A 20,772-nucleotide genomic window follows, 5' to 3' on the forward strand; every position below is an offset into this window, starting at 1 on the left:
CATCCACCAGGCTGTGACCCACCTGCGGCGGTGAGACAGACCAGTCACCAGCAGAGAATGGACACCAGCCAACAGGTCCCCTCATCGTTACCCAGGGAGAGGGGGTGAATGGGACATCCCTAAGTTGGGGTAAGAGCTCATGACTTGGCAAAAGGCAGGGCAACTCTTCCCATTCCAGACAGAAGCTGAAGATGGGGAGCAGGTGGTGGTCTGTCTGCCCAGACCCTGAATCTCTGCGGGGCGGGGAAGGGTCCGCTCCAGCCGACTGGTGCAGGGGAGCAGGAGATTGTTGCTGCAGCTCCAAGCCCTGACTCTAGGCCTCGTGGTCCGTGGGAGAGGGCGGGCGGGGAGGGGTTGCTCCATTTTGAGGGAGTGTCCGGGGACGGGGCGGTCTCTTTGGCCCCGCGTCAGGGGCAGGGCGATGGGGAGGTTGCAGGACCCGGGATGACCCCGGCTTATCATGCCCCGCCCGCCCCCCCCCCCAGAGGTGGCTCTGCTCCCGGGCAGGAGAGGCGGGGTCAGTCCTCTTTTTGTGCCCGGAACTCGGGCATGCTCCAGGTCCGGTGCAGCGGCGGCGCGTCTCGCTCCACGTCCTGGGAGATGGTGCGGATGTCGCTGGCGAAGGGGGTGATGCGCGCGCGGCTCCTGAAGGTGGCCAGGCTGCTGCGGGGCCGCAGGCTCCACTGACGGGTCAGCTTGTGCGCCTCCTCCTCCTGCTTCATCCTCTCCAGGACTTCCTGCAGCACCGAGCGGAAGAGCCGGGACACCTCCTGCACCTCAGGCTCCTGCTCTGCCATCAGCTGCCGAAACCTGGGTGCGGAGGCGGGGAGAAGAAGAGGGGAAGCGGCGGGGCTATCGCCCGGGCGTGGTACGTGGCCGGTGTCTCACCCCACGGGCGTCCCTGGACACCCCCGTGGACAATTCCTGTTCCCTCCGCTTCCCCACTTCCTGTGAAGTGGATCAGAACCCACCCCACCTCCGTCGTGCTCCAGCCCATCCTGAGTTCCAGCTCTTCCACTTCTGGCCTCCATGAGACTCCTTGAGACTCAGCTTCCTCATTTGTAAACTGGGGTCATCATAGCCACCTTTCTGTGAGGTTTAATGCGCTAACATCTGTAAAGATCCTGGCACTCACCTCGGGTTATCGATGCAGTAGTAGCGACTGACGCCCACTGCTCTCTGGGACTTTTCTGGCTAACACTCTCCCACCCTTCTGCCCTCACTGGCCAGCATGATCTCTCTGAAATGTATGTCCGATTATGTGATATTCCTTCTATAGCTTCCCGCCACCTCCTGGGTGAGGGTGAGCTGTTTGGCCAAGCACACCGGGCTCCCTGCTACTTCCCTTGTCTGTGTTGCAGCCAGGAGTGTGGCCCCAGGTTCTCCTGGATGCCAAGCTGTTTCCTTTGCCAAAAATGTCTCTGGCTTGGAGCTCCAGAATGAAGGATAGCTAGCAAGTCCGTGTGATACCTAATTTCCTCCACCATATTAAGAGTCAGGACTTCTCAGACCTTTCAGCAGTGAGACAGGAAATGTGATGGGACAATCATCATATGAGCTTCCCCAGCCTCCCCCTCATGTATGAGGTTTGGTTGCTTTGCCAGCCTAGATTCTCGCAGCACCACTCCCATGACCATCCCCACCTCTGTCCCCAGGGTGCTTCTGGAACTGTATACATTTGGGGGGCTTCCATGGTGCAGAATAAGAAAAATGGGGGAGGGTAAGATTCCCAGCCTGAAGGAAGAAGCGGGGGGTGGTATAAGACTACAAAACCCAAAGGAGTATGAATAGGACTGAAGAAGGAGGAGATTTTAGGGAAATTTTGAAGAAGAAGGTGTACAATAGATGCATCTGTTGGTTAAAGAGATGAGTGAGGGAAGATTTGGGGATACTAAGGGGGACTTTAAGATGTTTTACTGTGGATCTGTATTCCTTTACTAGTGTTCGAGAAATGCAGGTAAAGAACTTTAGTTTTGAAATTACTTTTGGCTCTTGGACTCTGCTTCCTTGATTTCAACACGCATCCAACTGAGACTGGACCGTGTAGGTCACAGCTTTACTAAGGTTACACTGATATGCAGCAACATGATTGTACTCAAGCTCTAAATGTCCAGTGCCCTAGGGCTCTGAAACCTTCACACACAAGCGTGCGCACACAGGCACACACACACACACATCCCTTAGACGAGCTAGTGTGAAATAAGATAATTGAGAAACCAATTTTGGAGAGCTTATATGGGGAAACCTCTCTCAGAAGGTAACATGGAAGATGAACTGTTGAAAGAGGGGGAGCCAGCCACATTACAACCAGGATGATAACAGTCCAGGGAGGGAGAACAGAAAGCTAGAAGGCCTGGGGTTCTCTCCTATCAAAACTCACGTGTTGTTTTTGTTTGGGAAACATATTGGTTTGGTTATTTTTTGCACTGCTGGAAGCGAGAGGGGAGGCGGGCTGGGCGCAGGCTGGGATGTGGGTGTTTTGGCAGGAGATGGGACACCCTCTAGCAAGGCTTCGGACCTGGGGCCTGAGATTAGCTGTGAACGCTTGGGGGCCCGATGCACGTAGGTCAGGGATCTGGGGGTTCTGCAGCTAGTGGTGACCCCAAACAGAACACAGACTGTACATTTACCAGTAGGTTTGTTTTTTAGACCACGGTTTCTACTGCAAATAAACCTGAGTTCTTTTCTGCAAAAAAAACCAAAAACCTCACGTGCCTCCGGGAGCTGCCTCCCACCTCCCTCTGAGCCCCGAGTCCTGGCCTGGCCTTCCATGGCCTCTTTCAGATTCTTCCCCCTTTCTTGCTCCTTTTAACAGATACCTGTCCCATCCAGGCCCCAGGCTCCAGTCCTGGTAGCCTCAGGCCCCTGTCACTGCTGCCACCCTCCCTGGAGCCTGCAGCCCAACCGCTGGTCCCTGTCCCAGTGCCAGGAGTTACCTGAGGATGACGGGCCCACAGTAGGATGGGTGGATCTTGGCGCAGACGTCCTCTAGTTGCAGCCTCTCCCCGGGGCTGAGGTCGTAGGTGGGCCGGGGCGCGCTGGCCAGCCAGCTGTAGTCCACTCCGGTGCAGATCTTCCTGACAGCATTGCTGCGCTCCCACTGCTGCCTCTCAGCCTCTCGCATCTGCCCCTCCAGCTCCACCATGAGTGTCTCCAGCACCATCTGAGCCGGACTCCGAGACGACAGCCGTGGCGGAGACTCGTTCCACCGGAGCCATGGGATGAGGGACATGGCCCCCCCAGGCCCTGCCGAGACAGGGCAGGAATGTGTCTTCCTTGGGCCCCTCTGTCACTTAGGGTGGCGAGAACAAGGGGGAGGAAGCTGAGACCCGAGTGAGAAGACTGCTGCCCCCTCACAGCTGGGTGGCCTCAAGTAAGTCATTTAACCTCTCTGAGCAGTCATTTCTAATTCTGTAAGACAAGGTAATCTTGCTGTGAGAAGCAGTTGTGAATAAACTTGGGAAGTTCCAACACCACATAAAAGTAAGATAATTTCATGGTTATAAAAATCCATAAAGCATCCAGATGATTGAGACTCCTGAATCCTTGCTAACTCCAAACAAAGACGGAAACAAACTGTTAAAAACAAGACAACAGGTCCAAAATGGAGTCACTTATGCTAAGCCCCACATCACCAAACCAAGACTTAATTACAGTTGCAGCTCTTCCAGAAATGGAATCTTAAACCAGTCAAGTAATCTGCCTGATAGACCTCTGCCATCCCCTAAAGGAAAGCAAAAACCGACCCGCAATTTTTTTTTTTTTTTTTTGCGGTACGCGGGTTTCTCACTGTTGTGGCCTCGCCCGCTGCGGAGCACAGGCTCCGGACGCGCAGGCTCAGTGGCCATGGCTCACGGGCCCAGCCGCTCTGCGGCATGTGGGATCTTCGTGGACCGGGGCACGAATCCGTGTCCCCTGTATCGGCAGGCGGACTCTCAACCACTGCGCCACCAGGGAAGCCCCAACCTGCTTTTTTTGCCTAGTGTAATGTCCTTGTTCTCACTCCCTTCTGCCTATACAACTCTCATTTTGTATAGCTCCTCAGAGCTCCTTGATATATGCTAGATTGGATGCTGCCCAATTCAAATCGATTTTTTGCTCAAATAAACTCTTAAAAAAATTTTAATATGCCTCAGTTTACCTTTTAACAATAGTGTATGGCTGAGCATAATCTTATCTCTATGATTTAAGGGGAAATACATACACGCACGCACACACACACACACTCAGAACATATGCCTACATCCTGTATCAACGTAACAAGAAAACACCCTAAGTTTCTAAATGTCCCCAACCTGTTGCTGAAGGAAGCTTAGGATATTATCCTGTAAATGATACAACTTAGCCACCATTCGTTCATTCATTTATTCATCATACATCAATCAGAAGCATGAATTAAGCACAGTGTACATATCTGTGGAGGAACACAAACGTGAAATCATGTCTGGACCCTGCTCTACAGCAGACACGAGACTTGATGTGTAGAAACCATAACAGTAGTGGAAAGAAATAAATGTGACTGGCGAGGCATAGAGTCAGTATTGCTGGGGTGGGGGAGGGGAAGGAGTGACTCTGGATGATGAAAGGGGTCCTAGAAGCCTTTGCGGATGAGAGAAGCCTGATGGGTAAGTGCAGGCTTCAGACGCACGCACTGATGGAGGTGTCCCAGGTGGAGGATCCAGCCATGGTGCAAGGTGAGACGTGTGCAAGAAGCATCAGGTGTGACTGCAGGGACCCTAACTCATCATAGTATTCCCACAGGGTCTTGCTCAGTACAGGTTTGGTGAATGACTGATTGACTAGATGAATGAATGAGTGAATGAATGGATGGATGGATGGACAGGTGAGCGAGTGAATGGACTGCCATCTCAGGCATGCCCTACTGCCTGCCGGAAGTGGGTTTGTGCCTCTGACAACAGTGAAGGCAAGCTCCATTCCTGGGCTAAAACCTGAAGTGGGTCTTTGAGGTGATCGCCCTCCCCCTCCTATACCCTTCCCCCCTTCAAGCAGCTCCCCCTTCCATGAGCCAATGGTCCTCTTCCTGCCTAGACCCTCCAGTTGCAGAGAATAGAGATTCAATGAACTCAGTCTCAACAACATGGCCATGAGGCATGTGTCACCTCCTGGGGACATATGCATTTTTAGGCAGCTCTCCCACCACCCTGCACCCATGATGCTTAGCCCAGAGAAATGAACTGTTAATGCTGGAGAATCAGACACAAATGGGAAAATTATTATGAGGTAGCAGTAGCTTTCTGGAGTGGCACAAATCAAGCTTCCGACTTACACATGGAGACTTGAAAACAACCAGTTTCCTTAGCAACCATGGTACTTAGAAAATCTAATAAGGTTCATCCTCCACTTAGTCTGAGCATATCACCAATGGAGGCCTCAGATTATACCCCGACTCCTTTCTGCGAGGTTGGGAGGGAAGGACAGACCATCAGACCCTGCTATTGGGGTCAGGGGCAATTAGGACCTTTTCTTCTCAGCCTTCACTGCTTCATGTGTCCAGAATAATGTATTTGGGCAATAGTGTGGGGAAGGGGCTGGGAGATGGAGGTGGGCTCTGTCTCGTCCTGAGAGCCGTGAACCCCAGGAACCTCTGCCTAAGGCCAAGGGATCCGATCAATCAGGCAGAGAGATGTTGTAACTGAATATGTTGTTTTTCCCGGACCGTTTGTGTTTTTAAAAGAACACAGGTCAGGTGGATGCTTGACACCAAAAGAGTGAATGGTGTCATTTCAGGTGTTCATTCAGCTCCACCGACGGCATCTCAAAATATGGCTCATGGTCTCAGCAGGGGCTCCTGACTATGCTGGGCCATTTCATAGCTCCATGCCTTGGTCAGTGCCCCTCCTTAGCATAGACATTCAGTTTTAGGGTCAACTCCCCTCTGAAGCCTTTGCTGATACTCCCACCTCACAGGTAGACGTGACTACTCTCTACCTTGCGCCCTGACTGAGCTCGGCATAGACATTTTTCATAGCCCCAGGAACACTTTATGGAGTGTGACTATCTACCTCCCCTGACACTGTGTGTCCTATGTAGGCAGGGACTGTGCTCCATTCACCCTTCCATCCCTGGTGCTGGATACATAGGGCAGTAGGTTCTTAATAAATGCCAAATGAATGAGTGAATGAATGCATGATCAAAGAGCAAGCCCCATGGCTCTGACCTACCCCAAATAAGAGAGCATTTGTCAGGGGTCAAGGGAAAGACAATCTCTCCTCTGGCCCTCATGGCTCCACATTCTCCCCGACACCTGGAGATTCCACCAAGATCTTGTGAATACCTGATGGGGGCCTTGGGCAGCCCTGTGACTTAGCTATGGGGTCACACTCCTTGGTCTACCGGCCACCTGTCTCACTTCCTGGAGACACCATCTTGGAACTCGTGTGGGTGCCCTACCCTAGCCTTCCTTGAGTTGTGGCTGTTCGCTGGGGCTCTGTCAGAGGTGGTCTCCTCATTTTAATGACCCTCATCCTTTCACATGTTTCCGATTACTACCTGAATGTTGAGAGTTCCCAAATCAAAATCCATAACCCAGTTGTCCTCCAAGCTCCAGGTCAGGGTCTCCACATGCCTCCTGGACACCTCCCCTTGTAGCTTCCACTTGCATTTCAACTCAAGCTCCCCATCTCCCTCCCCACTGACTGCTGCTTCTCCCAGGTTGCCAGCTTGGTGGGGGGTATAGCTTCGTTGCCCAACCTGATGCACCATCCCTGTCATGTCCCTTTGCCTCATCTGTCAAGTCCTCTATGCAATTCCTATTGATTCTCCCAAATCTGTTCACTCTTTCTCCCTTCATTATTTCAAGCCTTGACCATCTGCCAGATATATTACAGCTGCCTCCTAGCTGGAAACCCAGGGCTGATCCTCCCAATCCAATCTCCACTCTATTTTCTTTCCACTATGGTGAAAAAAAAAACCACCATAAAATTTAGCAGCAGAAGCATTTTTAAGTGTGCAGTACAGTCATGTTAACAATGTGTTAGTTGTTGTGCAGTAGAACTCTGGAACTTTGTCACCTTGCAAAACTGAAATCCTATACCCATTAAACAGCAATTTCCACTCTATTTTCTGAAGTGTGATCTTTCTAATTCATAAAACTGATCATGTCACTATCTTGTTTTCATTTGATACCATAACACAGTGCACGGGATCTGTGAGCTGTATAAGGGCCCCCTATACAGCTGCCCCCTACCCCCCAAAAGTGTCATTGGCTTCAAAATAGAAATAGAAATCTACTTGAAATTAATAAATTAATAGTAATTCCAAATCCGAGTTATAAAACTCCTTTCAACATTTTTGTTAAAAAATAACTGTAATGTGGGTTCATTTGATGATGTTTGATGCGATGTGAAGCAAGGCCTTCAATAGTAAAGGCGTCTATGGCCTGTGAACATCTTCACATCATCCTATATTTAAGCCCTGGGATGCTTAAAGGCTTTCAATGATTCCCGATTATCCTCAAGATTAGACTCAGACCCCTTAAGTGGCTTCAAGGCCCTTTACCATGTGGCTCCTGTTTACGTCTTCAGTTTCACCTCTCAGCAAACTTCCCCTCCCCCAGTCCTCCCCCAACACGCTCTCGCACCCCACCCTCCATTCCCCTAATGCATCCGGCTCTCTCTCGCTTTCAGGCCTTTGCACATCGCTAGAACACTTTCGGTCTCCTCAATTAGTGAATAAATCCTAGCTCAGCTCTTAGCTCCTACTCTGCTTCCTTTAGGAGACTTCCCAATCCTCCCTGACCAAGCTCCCAGGTTGCTCTGTGCTCACCCCGTCACGGCACAGTCACAGTGAACCATGATTGCCTGTGTGTCCATCTCCCTCTCCAGCCGGAGCAAGGAACCAGGTCTTGAGCAGCATCCTACCCAGGCCCCAGCACCAGGCACAGGGTCTGGCCTATAGCAGGTGCTCAATGGACATCCATAAATAAACAGAGTGATACTATTTTCTAACTTGTTTGGATAAATACCAGAGTGATGGATAACGTTGCCATGTGGTGCTTTAGTCCTTGCTCTGTGTGTGTGTGTGTGTGCGTGTGTGTGTGTGTGTGTGTGTGCAGCTGGGCCAGAAATCTACCTAGGCAATCCCTTCCCATTCCAAAATTTCTCACCCTTTCTAAGCCCATTTTGAGGGATTCATCTTTGGGTCAAGTGCTGCCCTCCTTAAGGACCTTTATTTCTTCTTAGTCTGGAATTGTATTTAAGCTGAAAGGAGGCAGCAAGAGAATGGTTTGGTGTTGGAGGGTCTTCCTGCAGCTGGGAGAAATATAGAAGAAAGAGGAAGTGGGAGGCCTGAAGACAACTTTTGTCTCTAGGGAACCCGACGTCCTAACATCCACTCCAGGCCTGGTGGGGGGCACTGGGCTTGCGTAGCTGGCCCACGGCTCACATGTGCAAGGGACCTGGAGCAGTGCTGTAGATAGAGACTCACGTACCATATATTTAAATATTCACAAGTTACAAATTAAGCTAACAAACTATTCAATAAAATACCTTCTGCTTCCTTCCTTGTTAAATACACCTTTGTAACAACTGGGAGGGTCTGATTCAAGCTGAGAATTCTTGGATGCCAAAGGGTTCTCCACACCTCATACATGGAGGTGTGTGTTGAGCCAGCTGCTGGCCCTCAGCCTGTCCCCTCTCTCTAGTCACACCATGAGGGGCCTTGCAAATACGCAGAGGGTGCCCCAGCTTCACGTCCAGGGCCCACCCACACCCCTACCAATGGTGTCTCTTTGGCCCCCTAGCCCTAGCGTTGCTCGCACGGTGATGTCATCCACCCTCAGAAGACTGGGCCCAGGGAGGTGGCCTGCTCTGGCTCTGGAAGTGGGCGGGCGACCGTCTGGGCAAGGAGTTCTGGATCTCAGCACCTAAGACCTGACCTGGAGGGCAAGTGACCTCAGGGTGGGCACCTCTCTGTAATACCCGAGACTCCTCATCCCTGCAGGTGGGGGAAGCCAGAGCGCAGCCGGGGGTGGGAGGCGGCCTCTTCCCAGGTGGAAGGCTGTGCTCTTCACCCGAGCCAGACTCTGAGATGGGTGCCCAGCCCACGACAGATGGCAGAGCCTGGGGCGGTGATCCCACCTGAATCCTGGGCTCTGTAGGCTCTGAGCTTCTCTGGCCCGGGGAGGTGGGCTCTCACAGGGGCCGGACGGGGGTGTGGTGTTTGAAATGTCTCCTTCCCCCAGTCACTGCCTCCCAGCCCGGGCTGGAGGCTTTGACAGAGATGAGGTTTCTGCCCGAGCTATTTCTGTCTCTGGTGCCAGCTGTTCTCACGGAGGCTCTTCAGCAGGTCTGATTAAGTTCTTAAGGGCCAAGGAGGGAGGGAGAGATGAAGGGAGGGAGGGAAGGAGGGAGGGAGAGGTGGAGGGAGGGAGAGAAGGAGGGAGGGACACAGGGACAGAGAGGCAGGTGGGCCAGAGGATGCCAGAGGTGGTTGGCTTATCCCAGGGCCTCCTCAGGACCTAAGTGAGGCCGTGTGAGTCTGTGTTGGGAAGCACCTGATTGGGGTGGGGTGGGGGGGTCTGATTAAGACTCAAGACGCCCAGAAGGCTCATCAAAACTGCTGTTGGGTGGTCTCCTCTGGGTGCTTTGCACAGTCGGATTCTGCCTTTCCCTTGCGTTGGATCAACCCTTGCGGCAGAGCCAAGCTCCTCAGTTTAGCTAAGGCCCCTCACTCCTGCTCACCTCCTGGCCATGGTGACTCCAGGACCTTCCCATTCAGGCAACAGCACCTACAATCTGCCTCCAATACATGAACATTGATTGAATCCTTATTTTTAAAAAATTAGGACATTTGGGGAAATATGAATATGAGCTGTTAGGGAATGAGTGTTGATTTTCTTGGGTATAAAAATGGTATTATGGTGATAGGGGAATCTTGACAAATAGCCCAATCTTGGGAGGCGATGCTGACGTCTTCCTGGCTAAAGTATCACGATGTCTTCAAAGTCTTACATCTGAATCATTCAGAAAATGTTGTGTGGGGCTTCCCTGGTGGCACAGTGGTTGAGAGTCCGCCTGCCGATGCAGGGGACACGGGTTCGTGCCCCGGTCCGGGAAGATCCCGCGTGCCGCGGAGCGGCTGGGCCCATGGGCCGTGGCCGCTGGGCCTGTGCATCTGGGGTGTGTGCTCTGCAGTGGGAGAGGCCACAGCAGTGGGAGGCCCACGTACCCCCCCCCCAAAAAAAGAAAAGAAAATGTTGTGTGTATATACATACACATGCATCTAGATGGGGCAAAAATGGCAAAATATTAACAATCATTTTGTCCGGGGGTATTTATGGCTGTTTATTGCACATTTCTTCCAACTTTATTGCATGTTTGAGCAATTCGTAATTTAAAAGTTGGAACAAAGCTAGCTCGGAACTCATTTTCTGCAGGAAGCCTTCACGATTCACTCTACCTGGTAGGCTTGACTTGCCCCTCAGCACCTCTGCGCATGGTTTATATTGTACTCGTGGGTAGTGCCGTGGCATTTCTCCACAGGTGGGTTTGGTGTTGAGGTAGCAAACAGTGGCGTGCGCTGGGTGGGTCTGGGGTGGAGAGGCTGAAGCCCAGGCCCAGTTCTGACACATTCACAACTCAGCAAACACAGTGGGGAGTGTGTGCAGTTTACCTGTCACTCTGCAGGTCTGGGGCTCCCTCTAGGAGCATGCACTCAAGACAGGGATGGACACAAGGAGATAAGCGATCTCAGGGCTGCAGTGGTGCCGTTCCACTGTCTGGAAGGGCGCTGACACCCAGTACAGCAAACAGCAGGCCACTGCTCTTTGGTTCCTCGTCAGTTCAGAGGAGGAAGGCCCATGTCGGTTGGGCGGGTGGGGTAGTGGAGAGCCAAGGTTTTAGCAGAGAAAACCTAAGTTCAACTCCTATGCCCTTCCCTTCCTGCCCAATGCTGCCTGTCCAAGTCACCTTCATTACTCCAAGCCTCAGTTTCCCTATCTGTAAGATGGGGTAATAAGGTACCTACTACAAGTTACTGTGAAGATTGAATAAGGTAACGTCCCTGTACGTGCTTTATAAACTAACAAGAAGTGGGTTCATCTAGGTCTGTGACTGTCTGTCCCTTGGGGCAGGGATTTGTACCCTGGGACCCATAGGGAGAATTCAGAGGTTTATAAACTTGGATAGGAAAAAAAAAAATCAATATTTCCACTACCTTTAACTGAAATGAAGTATTTCTGTCAGTTATGAATGCAGGCCCCCGACCATGAAAGTATCAGTGCACCTGTGGCTTTATCTCCCACAGAGGTCACGGATCTTTTCATAACACTCTGAAATTGTTATTCTTGAAATATCATTTGTGCTCGTCACTACTACGAAATCATGGTACTTATTAGCCCCGTCACAGATTTTATTATTTTACATGTGAATTATTTTACATGTGAATATTATTTTACATGTGAGAGGCACGTATATTACTATATCTGAAATTGTTTTTTGATAGGGGTCTGGTTTCAGAAAAAACAAATTGATAGCTGCATTTCAATATAGTGATTTCTTCTGTAATCATACGAACTTAATTGTATGTGTTTAGAAACATTTTGCCGAGAATGTGTCCACAGGCTTTACATACTTCTAAAGGGTCAAGGACCCCTTGGCTTGGTGTAAGCCTGACCCCAGCCCTGCTCCTGGCCTTGCTGGGCCCTCGGGTCCCAGCGACCTTAGGAAAGCCTTCGCATGGTCTATTGCTGCCCTGTGGCGGCCCTCGTCAAGTCCTTTCTCCTCCATCCTTTGCTTTTCTTTCTCCTTCCTTTCCCCTTCATTACCCTCCTACCCGCACATGCTCTGAGCCTTCCCTGCAGCCTATTTTTGAACATCTTTGGATGTCTTTTCCTGGCTCCCTGGGCGACACTGTCACCAGCTGTGGCTCGTTAGATGCGCTAAAGAGAAACCAACCCCATCCCTCAAGGGCAGGAGGAGTCTGGTTCAGGCAGTTAGCACTGGAGGGGACCAGGGGCATCTCAGCAGTGAGAACAATGCGGGGGGGGGGCGGGTGCCTGCGGAGTAGGTAGCAGGGCTCTGACCCCCGCCGGAGGCATGAGAGGTTCATCTGCCTCTGGTGGGTACCGAGGCCACCAGTCTCCCGCCATCGAGGGAAGGACGGTGCAGTCCCTGTGAGGAGGCTGTTTTCTCTGTACAAAGCAGCCCCACCCAGGATCCACCTCTGAAGCTGGGCCCTAGCAGCTGAGCTGGGCGTCTGCAGGTCAGGGCAGGGGCTGCCCTGTGTGCCCGCCAAAACCCAGGAGCCCAGAGCAGCACCTCCGTGGGGCTGTCCCAGAGTGCAGGCAGTGTGGCTCTGCAGAAGCCAGACCCTGGGGGGGGTCGGGGGCTGGGGTCGGGGCCAGGGGGCCGGGGCCGGGGCCGGGCTGGGGGAGGGGCTGGGGCGGGGCAGAGGCCTCAAAGCAGGTGCGGAGAGTCGGTGCTCCCCACCCCACCACCACCCCCCCGCCGCCTACTGACCTTCCTCCCAGCCCTGTTTTTCCCAAGACCAACTTTACAGATTACAAACTGACCTATTCCTCTTTGGCATCATAGAAAAACAACCTGTCATCCACGAAGCCAAGTGGGACTCAGCCTGACCTGTGGGCCTCCGCCCAGCTGAAAACATCTGCTTATCTTTTAAGACCCACCTCAAGGGTCAGCTCCCCCTGCAGCCTGCCCGTTACTGCCCCGCTGAGGTAGAACGGCTCTCGTCACAGTATCTGTAACACACACATTTCTCCCTTTTGGGGTTAGATTTCTCTTTCCCCGACTCGGCTATGAGCTCTGTGAGGGGAGATGCCCTGGTCTCTGTCTCAAGGGAGATGCCCTGGTCTCTGTCTCAAGGGAGATGCCCTGGTCCTTGTCTGAAGGGAGACACCCTGGTCTTCTTCTGAGAGAAGCCACAGTGGTCCTTGTCTGAAGGGAGACACCCTTGTCTCTGTCTCAGGGGAGGCTCCCAGGACTCTGTCAGAGGGGGGAGCCCTGGCCTTCAGATGATAGAAATCCCCCTCCAGCTGACCAGTAGGAGGGGGCTGATCCCACGGTGGCCACCAGACGCTCCTTCCCAAGCCTGATCCTCTCCCTGAAGCCCCTCCCCGCTCCATCTAGACCTGCTTTTCCGGGCGTGTTATGGGGACTCACAGACGGCTCTGTGGCCAGAGGGACTGAGGCCCACACATCACCCACGTGTCTTGGTCACTGTTGTGACCCGCGAGCCTGCTCTGAGCCTCTCACTTCATGGTGCTCGAGTCACAGTGCTCAGATCAATGAGAAAATCTCCGATTTGCGTTTGCCCTTGCTTTCCCCTGCTTGGGTCCTCCTCGTAAAAGCAGAGGGGAAAAGGCGCAGGCTGGGTCCTCCCAGACGGGCTTGCTGCCTCCAGAGCCGACAGAAGCTGTGGCTTCCCGTGAGTTTATAAAGCAGGGACCAGGCCACGGCCCCGAGGACGCTGGAGAGTCCGCCGCCTCTTGGGGGACCAATGGGGACAGGTGGGGCCTCCCTGTGGCCATCTGGGCCCTGTACTTGGCCGGCTCAGTGAGCCGTCCCCATCTGCCCCAGCCCCGAGGCCGCCGGGCCCAGCGCAGTCTCTCCCGGCCTCTGCTCTAACCTCTAAGGGCGCGACTGCTCTTGGGATGCCGGTGGGGTAGCTGCTGTCCCCTGGGGAGGCGACCCTCTTACCTGGTTTTCTGAGGTCCGGCTCTGTGCAGGTGAAAGGTCCCACGGGGGTCCTGCTTTCTGCTTCCCGGTCTAGGAGGAAAGAGTGTCTGGATCTCCAGGGAAACGCAGAAGTTTCGGCAGCCACAGGAGGACAGGGTAGAGGGAAGACTGAATCTAAACGCCTCCTTCCTTTTTCTCTTGTGTTGCCGGTTGCTGCCTCATGCTTTTTCCTCTCTTTCTATCTCTCAGAAGTTGTGCTGAGAGAAAAAAACACTGGCCAGAGAAGGGATGCACCCTGGACTGGTGTTTGTGGTGTGGTGTGTCGTGTGTGTGTGTGTGTGTGTGTGTGTGTGTGTGTGTGTGTGTGTGTGTGTGTGTGTGTGTCCCTAGAGGCTGGAACCACACAGTTCCTCTGATAACCCTGGAGGCGGCCTAGGTCCTGATTGGCGGTTGCCATGGAGACCCACCTAAGCCTCTTTCACCTGAGCTGTATTATCTGAAGAGGGAGCCTCTCTGACCTGACAGTCACCTGAGAAGACCCAGGGGGTGAGAGCGGGCCTGTGTCCAGACGGCATTCTCCACCCTGTCCTCCCCCAGCGGGCAGCTGGGGTGGCACAAACTGGGGGAGCCAAACCTCGCTCGCTGCACCCTCTGTAGAGCCCTAGGTGGACCTGCTCGGGGCAGATGTTTCCAGCTACTTGGTGAACGGTTCCTGGCCGGAACCCACTCTTTCCACCCACTCCCTCCACCAGGAGAGGAGTGATTCAGGAACCGAGGGGAGGGGCCTTCACCTTTAATCACCGCATCCTCACCTGTCTTCCTCTTTGCTAATCGAAACTCTCTCCTTCCCTCAAGTCAAGCTCAAGTGCAGAAAGTTCTCCTGACGTTCTGGAGGAGGGGCGAGGCTGAGGAAATAATCCAGGGACAGGAGGAAAGATGGACTGTGAGTATTGAGTCTGAGGTATTTGAGCTAACACGAGGGGCTGGCGGGAGCCCTCCCGTTCCTGTTCTCCCGAATCCCACATTCACCTCTGGGCCTCCTGCCTGCCTGTGCCCTGGACACTCTCACTTGCAGGCTATTCTGGCTACGGGCCCACGTGGGCCAGACTGCCCCCAACAGACATCAGAAACCCATGCATGCTGCCCTGTAGGGGGCCTCGGGGATGCTCGAGTGGGTGCTAAGCTGCATGGCAATAGACGCAAGTGATGCTGTACCAGGTACCAGGTGGGAGGGTGACTGCTGGATACATCTTGTCCTGATTGTATTGAAAATAGAGCAGAAGACATCGCCAAGAAGAAATTAAACCACGCCTGATGAGCTGCCTCACACTGCGCACCCGCCCACCTGCAGCTCTGACTGTGTTCCTGGGTGAAACGCCACTTCGCGCTTCCTCTGTGGCTGGTTCCATTAGGCTTATCTGCCCTCCCTCCTCATCCAGCCACTCAAGCAGGGGTCTTGAGTCAGGAGCTGGGCCATATACCTCTCTTGACCAGTTCACAGCCCAACTGTCCCAAAGACTGGGAAGGTCTCTTGGGGACGGGAGACTCCCATGTTTTGAGGAGCTGAAGTTGACCTCTTTGCACTCACAGTTCCCTGGTGGCCTCCACCCCAGGACCAGCTAAGGCCAGAGCAGCCTGGGGCAGGTAGCCAGGAGTCCCCACCTCTGAGCATCCCGCCGCTATCCTGACATCCTGACGCAAGGGCAGCAATTCCAAGGCATTTCCATGCTGGGGAGAAGGGAAGAGCGGGATTTGGGGAAAGTTGCTAAAAAGTGGTGAGAAGAGGTCAGTGACTAAGTCACCAATTCATTCATGAAGCACATATGTCTAGAGCACTGTTGTGTGCAGTCATAGCAGTTGCTGGCTGAGGGCGTGTGATCCCATTCCCCTCCCCCTCGCTCCACGCTTCCCAGCCAAGCCCCCATGAGGCTGGGTCGGATGAGTAGAAGGTGGAATTCTTGCAGGAGAGTGGGGAGCAGAGACAGTATTAGGGTTCAGAGCTAAATGCCTTTATCTTCCTACTCTATAATCTTGGGTCCACCACAGACCATTCTATTTGCATGAAAAAATTCATCCCATGGATTAGTCTTAAAACCTCACCCTCGGATTGGGAGGGAGACGCAAGAGGGAGGAGATATGGGGATATATGTATATGTATAGCTGATTCACTTTGTTATAAAGCAGAAACTAACACACCACTGTAAAGCAATTATACTCCAATAAAGATGTTAAAAAAAAACAAACCTCACCCTCAAATACACACACACACACACACACACACACACACACACACAATTAACGTAAAAGAGATCATGCAGGTTCTGAGCCGTCAAAGGAAGCTCCCTCCGCAGCAGTGTGCGAAGGACTCCTGACCTGTGCCTCTGGGGAACATGCACATAGATGACCAGGTTCTTAGCATCCTCCCTCTCGACACAGCTGGCCCCTTCCCTGTACTTTTTTTTTTTTCCTTCCCTGTACTTTTCAGTGATGCCTTCAACCAGGAGAGGGGGGGTCCTCGCCTCCCTCCTCCCTCCCCCACCTGCTGCCTCGACACCACAAAGAGGGCTCAGTGTTTGTGTTGACTGCTCATTTCTTTTCATCTGTTAGCCTGTGGAGGCTCTGTGATTATCCACGCTGAGTGTGAGTTTGTACTAGGGAGAGAAGGCTGTTGTAGTTTTTTTTCTCTCATTTGGCATCAGTGGAGGTTGTCAAAGCATAGGTAAATATTCAGCAACCATTCCATTCAAATGGAGAAACACCAGTGGGGCCCGTGACATGGCCTCACAGGTGGCGTTGGATGAATAAATTGGAGATGTGGAGCTACTAAGCCATGGGGTGCAGGGCTGGATTAAAAACTGTGAGGAAATTGGAGGAGAGCCCTGATGCCAGATGTCAGGCTGCTCTTGTCGGGTGCTTTTCCTGTTCCCTCCTCCTTGGCTTCCTTCCAGGCTGTGGGAACCAGTCCAAACCATTCCTAAGCACTCGGTCATTCATTGGGTTTTCAGAGCCCTGCAGAAGATTTGTGTAGCCTGACTGAGAGTGAATGAAATTGACACAGGAGTCATAGGTACAGACCAGACTTGCACTTACCCATGCTCTTCTCTCCAGGCAGCCCTCCTTCCACTCCTGTGGCCACATTTCCTTCTCCAGCCAGAGGAAGCATTGCAGCTGACTACAGGAAAATGAGAACCTCACCGTCTCCCAGCTGGCTTGCTTAAGCCCCTGCTGCTTCTCTCTCTCTTTCTTTTCCCTTTCCCCTCTCTTCCATTTAGCCTCATTCTGTTATATATATATTCTGTTATATATATATAATTCATTTATTCACTAGGTGTTTATTGACCATCTATTCTGTGCTAGACGGCACCTTCATGCCCCATTTCTGTAGAATTCACTCACCACTGACTTCTTTTAGGTTCTGCCCTATGGTTTGACTGATCTGAGAGCCTGGGCAAAACCGGCCAGCTGTCCATCAGAGAGTCCTGACATGTCTTCCGGACATGTCCCCTCTGGTTTTTCCATCTTCATCCCAAGGAAATAATTACTCCACCCCATCTTGTCTGATGCCTTTGTGCACGATGGACGCTTTGCCCCAAATGCCCTCTACCTGGGTGGGGGGGTGGGGGGAGATGGGTCTTACTTATCTCTGGAAATCTACTCTAGTGATAAACCTCAGTGAACTTTGCCCAGCTGTTCCCTCCTCTCCAGTCTCTGAAGCTTCATTCTTCTCTCTGTATATACAAGCAATCCTCATTACTCACAGTTGCAAAGCTGTCTATTCACTGAAATGTATTTGTAGTCCCCAGACCAATGCTCGTGGCAGTTTTGCGGTCATTCTGGACATGTACAAAGTGTTAAAAAATTCGACATTCCCAGCCGAAGTGGAACGACGCAGTCCTCTGCCTTCCTGTTTCGACTCTCAGACTGTAAACAAATGTCCTTCTCCTGGTCTATTTAGTGTCCCACTTTTCCCACTTTGTGCTTTTTGCTGGTGATTTCACTGTCTAAAATGGTCCCCAAGTGTAGTGCTGAAGTTCTATCTACTGTTCCTAAGCGCAAGAAGGCTGTGATGTGCCTTATGGAGAAAACATGTGGGAGGGTTAGATGAACTTCATTCAGGCATAAGTTTTACTGCCGTTGGCTGTGAGTTCAATGTTAACGAAACAACAGTACATATGAATAAGGTGTCTTTGAACAGAAACACACATAGAACAAGGTTGTGTATTGACTGGTTGACAAAAATGTCCTGACCAGGGGCTAACCTGGAACCTAACTGTGTATGTCCCCCGCGAACGGTGGTTCAGTGACATTCAGAACATGACAACTGCAGATAATGGGCATCAGTGGAGCTTCGCCCTGTCGGCTGAGTCTCCAGGCAGAATAAGGCCGCTTCAAGGGCTAGGAGCCCAAGCCCCGGCACGTGGTGAAAGGTCGATGCGCTTAGAGAAGGCAACAGCCAGGGCACCCCGAGCCTGCTGTCTGTGCTCAGCGGAGGTCCTGGACCCGCCCCTGCCCTCCTGAGCCTGCAGGAGCCTGAGGTGAGCTGTCACAAGCTCGAGGACCCACAGACCACAGACATAAGCCAGACAGGAGTGGACTGTGAGGGGCTGAGGTCACCCACGGGCGACGGTGTGCACAGGCCAGCAGGAGCGGGTGACGGGAGGGCTGTGGGAGGGTGGCCCAGGAGCCTGGACACTCTACAGTGTAGGATGCCAGTGCGGGTCCAGGGGGTAGGAAAGCAGGGGAGCCCCTTCTGCTCAACCTGGAAATGCTTCTGGGAGGAGGCCAAGTACCGGCAAATCAACGGGAAGAGGGGGCCGTGATGTGGCCCGACACTAGAAGAACAAAACCTGAAGTGATACAAGCTGCTGCGGGCCCTCTGGCTGGGTACTGACATGGGGCCACAGAGGGGACGCCCTGGGCCTGGGAAAGAAAAGAGGTGGTATTAGTGAAAGACGCAGGAGCAGGTGTGACGTGCCGGATGAAACAAATTGTCACACGTGGACCTGAATGTCCCACGTGAATCTTAATAGATTCTGAAATCAGTTTCCAAAGAAGAATGCTGGTGAGTCCAGGGCAATGGTAGCAGCTTGGTAGTTAGTAGGCTGCCTGGCTCCTGGGGGAGTGCTCGGACTGGGCACGGGGAATGAGGGGGAGGGTGGAATTGTCTGGGATTTCTGACTTGGTGGTGGTGAGACACGACACCCGGGGGGAGGGGCAGACTGGAGGGGAAGCTGGGCTTGGCTTTGACAGTGTGGACGGGGAGGGGCAGACGTCTTTGTGACTCCCAGGAGGACAGGCCCAGTGACCAGCCCCACACTCAGAGGATGGGTTTGGCTAAAGACAAAGATCTGGGGGTCGTCAGGGTCAAGGTAGATGTTCAACCTTGGACACAGGTGAGCAACTCAGATCACACAGGGCCGGAAGAGAAGAGAGCCCGGGACTGACCCACAGGGCCAGCAGGGAAGCAGGCGGGAAAGGGCGAGGGAACCTCGTACCGTGTGCTTGTTTTAGCTGCATTCCCGCCAAAGTCTGTACTAAGGAACAAAGAAGAGCTAGATAAGCATTGTTTGGTAATGTGTCTCCCTAGTATCCAGACATGATCCTGGGGCCCAGGCAACATTCTAGACTGGATTAAACAGGCAGTATGTGAACAGTTAGAAAAGGAAGTGCAGGTCATGCAGAGTTAGCCGATGCCTGCTGACAGCAGGTCAGGGGAAAGACCCCAGAGAGACTGAAGAAGGGACGTCAGGGTCAGCGGTGGTGCCTCTGCTGTCCCCATCCCCAGCGCATCCCCATGGTCCTCATCTGCATCGAGGGCAGCTCTGGCAGGCAGTTCTATTTGAACTCAGAGGCTTCTTTAATTGACAACGTCCCAGCCCAGGCTCACAATCCCCTGAGGCCCAGAAAACACACTGGGCCCACCTGCAAGTGTTGTCCCCAAGTGTGAGGCAGTATCACTGGGGACAATCTTCAACCAGTGGGGGCTGGGAGCTGGCAAATCAATGCTCCAGACGCCCACCCACCAGGTGAACGGTTCTTGAAGGCATGCCATCCCAATTCCCCGGGGGTTCCCAGGGGATCTTACCCTGTTGCCCTCAGCAGTGGCCTTGACAACACACCCTTAGGCTGGTTTTCCCTCCTTCCTATCTGACTCTCCTTGTGCCCTCACTCCTGTTTCCCAGATCACCTCCCAAGTCCTGGGATCTGCACCCAAGTCCTCATCTCAGGCTCTGCTTCGGGGATGGCCAGAGAGGAAAAGCCAGGAATGTACGTGTGGTCTGTGATGTTCAATACTACCAAGATTTCAAGTAGAATGATGTCCAGGAAGAACCGTTAGCAGCAGGGAGGTGGCGCAAGTCACTGGGGGACGCTGCCATTGGAGCATGGTGGGGGGACAAGTACCCCGGGGGCTGCCACCCCAGCGTGCAGAGTCTGTTCTTGCTCTGTGTGGGCTTTAACACAGGGCTTAGTGCCTCCCTCCATCTCCAGGAAGAAGCATTCCCTAAACCAGTGTTTACTGAAGACTCTGTAGACAAGATGAATAAAGGGGTTTTCACTGCACCCTGCACTGCAAAGTCTGTCAATTTCCTTTGGACAACTGATTCTGCTCAGCCCCTCTCACCAGCCACCACCAGATCCCCCCTTTCTGTTGGCTCCTGTCTCCCAGTCCTGGACACCCCTCCTCCACACAGCCCGGCTGCCTCTCTCTGGGCTCATACGTTCAGTGATGCTGGGAGGTGAGCCCAGCGTGAGGCCTGAGGTGCTGAGTGTCCCTGTCCCCCCGGGGTTCCCACAGCAGTAATGTGTCTCCTCCCACAGCGGCCTTTTATAGAGAAGACATGCCAAGGACAAGAGTACGGCTGATCTAACGCAATCTTCCCCACTCTTCAGAGTGGATGCCTTGCTGTTGCTTTCGAAGGGCTGAGAACAATTCTTTCTGGAAGTCCTTCCCCCAGGATGTTCTCTGATAGACTCATAAGTGGCTAGAATTCCCTCTAGGAACTCCAAGTGCTTGGTTTTTCCTTCACCACATCCTCTCTCCCCTGCACATCCCAGCCCTCATCCATTTCCCCAACAAAGAATTACTAAGCACGCGTGTTGTGTCAGCCCCAGG

The 20,772-nt window shown here is 52.8% G+C and overlaps 1 protein-coding gene and 1 long non-coding RNA gene across 4 annotated transcripts in view; one reads left to right on the top strand and one right to left on the bottom strand.

Annotated features, from left to right (window-relative positions):
• The window catches only part of LOC115861809 (uncharacterized), a 59,115-nt gene extending 38,638 nt beyond the window's left edge, over positions 1–20,477 (top strand). Inside the window, exons 3-6 of one of the 3 annotated variants that reach the window (XR_009563066.1) lie at positions 3,137–3,373; positions 14,514–14,601; positions 16,767–18,193; positions 19,841–20,477. This is a non-coding gene — a long non-coding RNA (uncharacterized lncRNA). The other 2 variants (XR_009563068.1, XR_009563067.1) reach the window with 2 other exon arrangements.
• Positions 486–3,700, bottom strand: RD3 (RD3 regulator of GUCY2D). The gene is made up of 2 exons (XM_030872954.2): positions 2,937–3,700; positions 486–810 (listed from the first exon to the last, which is right to left on the bottom strand). The coding sequence occupies exons 1-2, from the start codon at positions 3,230–3,232 to the stop codon at positions 519–521; spliced, it is 588 nt and encodes a 195-aa protein (XP_030728814.1). The 5' UTR covers positions 3,233–3,700; the 3' UTR covers positions 486–518.
• Positions 20,478–20,772: the final 295 nt, after the last annotated feature.

The sequence above is a fragment of the Globicephala melas genome, chromosome 1, assembly GCF_963455315.2.
Source record: "Globicephala melas chromosome 1, mGloMel1.2, whole genome shotgun sequence".
Taxonomy (NCBI): Eukaryota; Metazoa; Chordata; class Mammalia; order Artiodactyla; family Delphinidae; genus Globicephala; species Globicephala melas.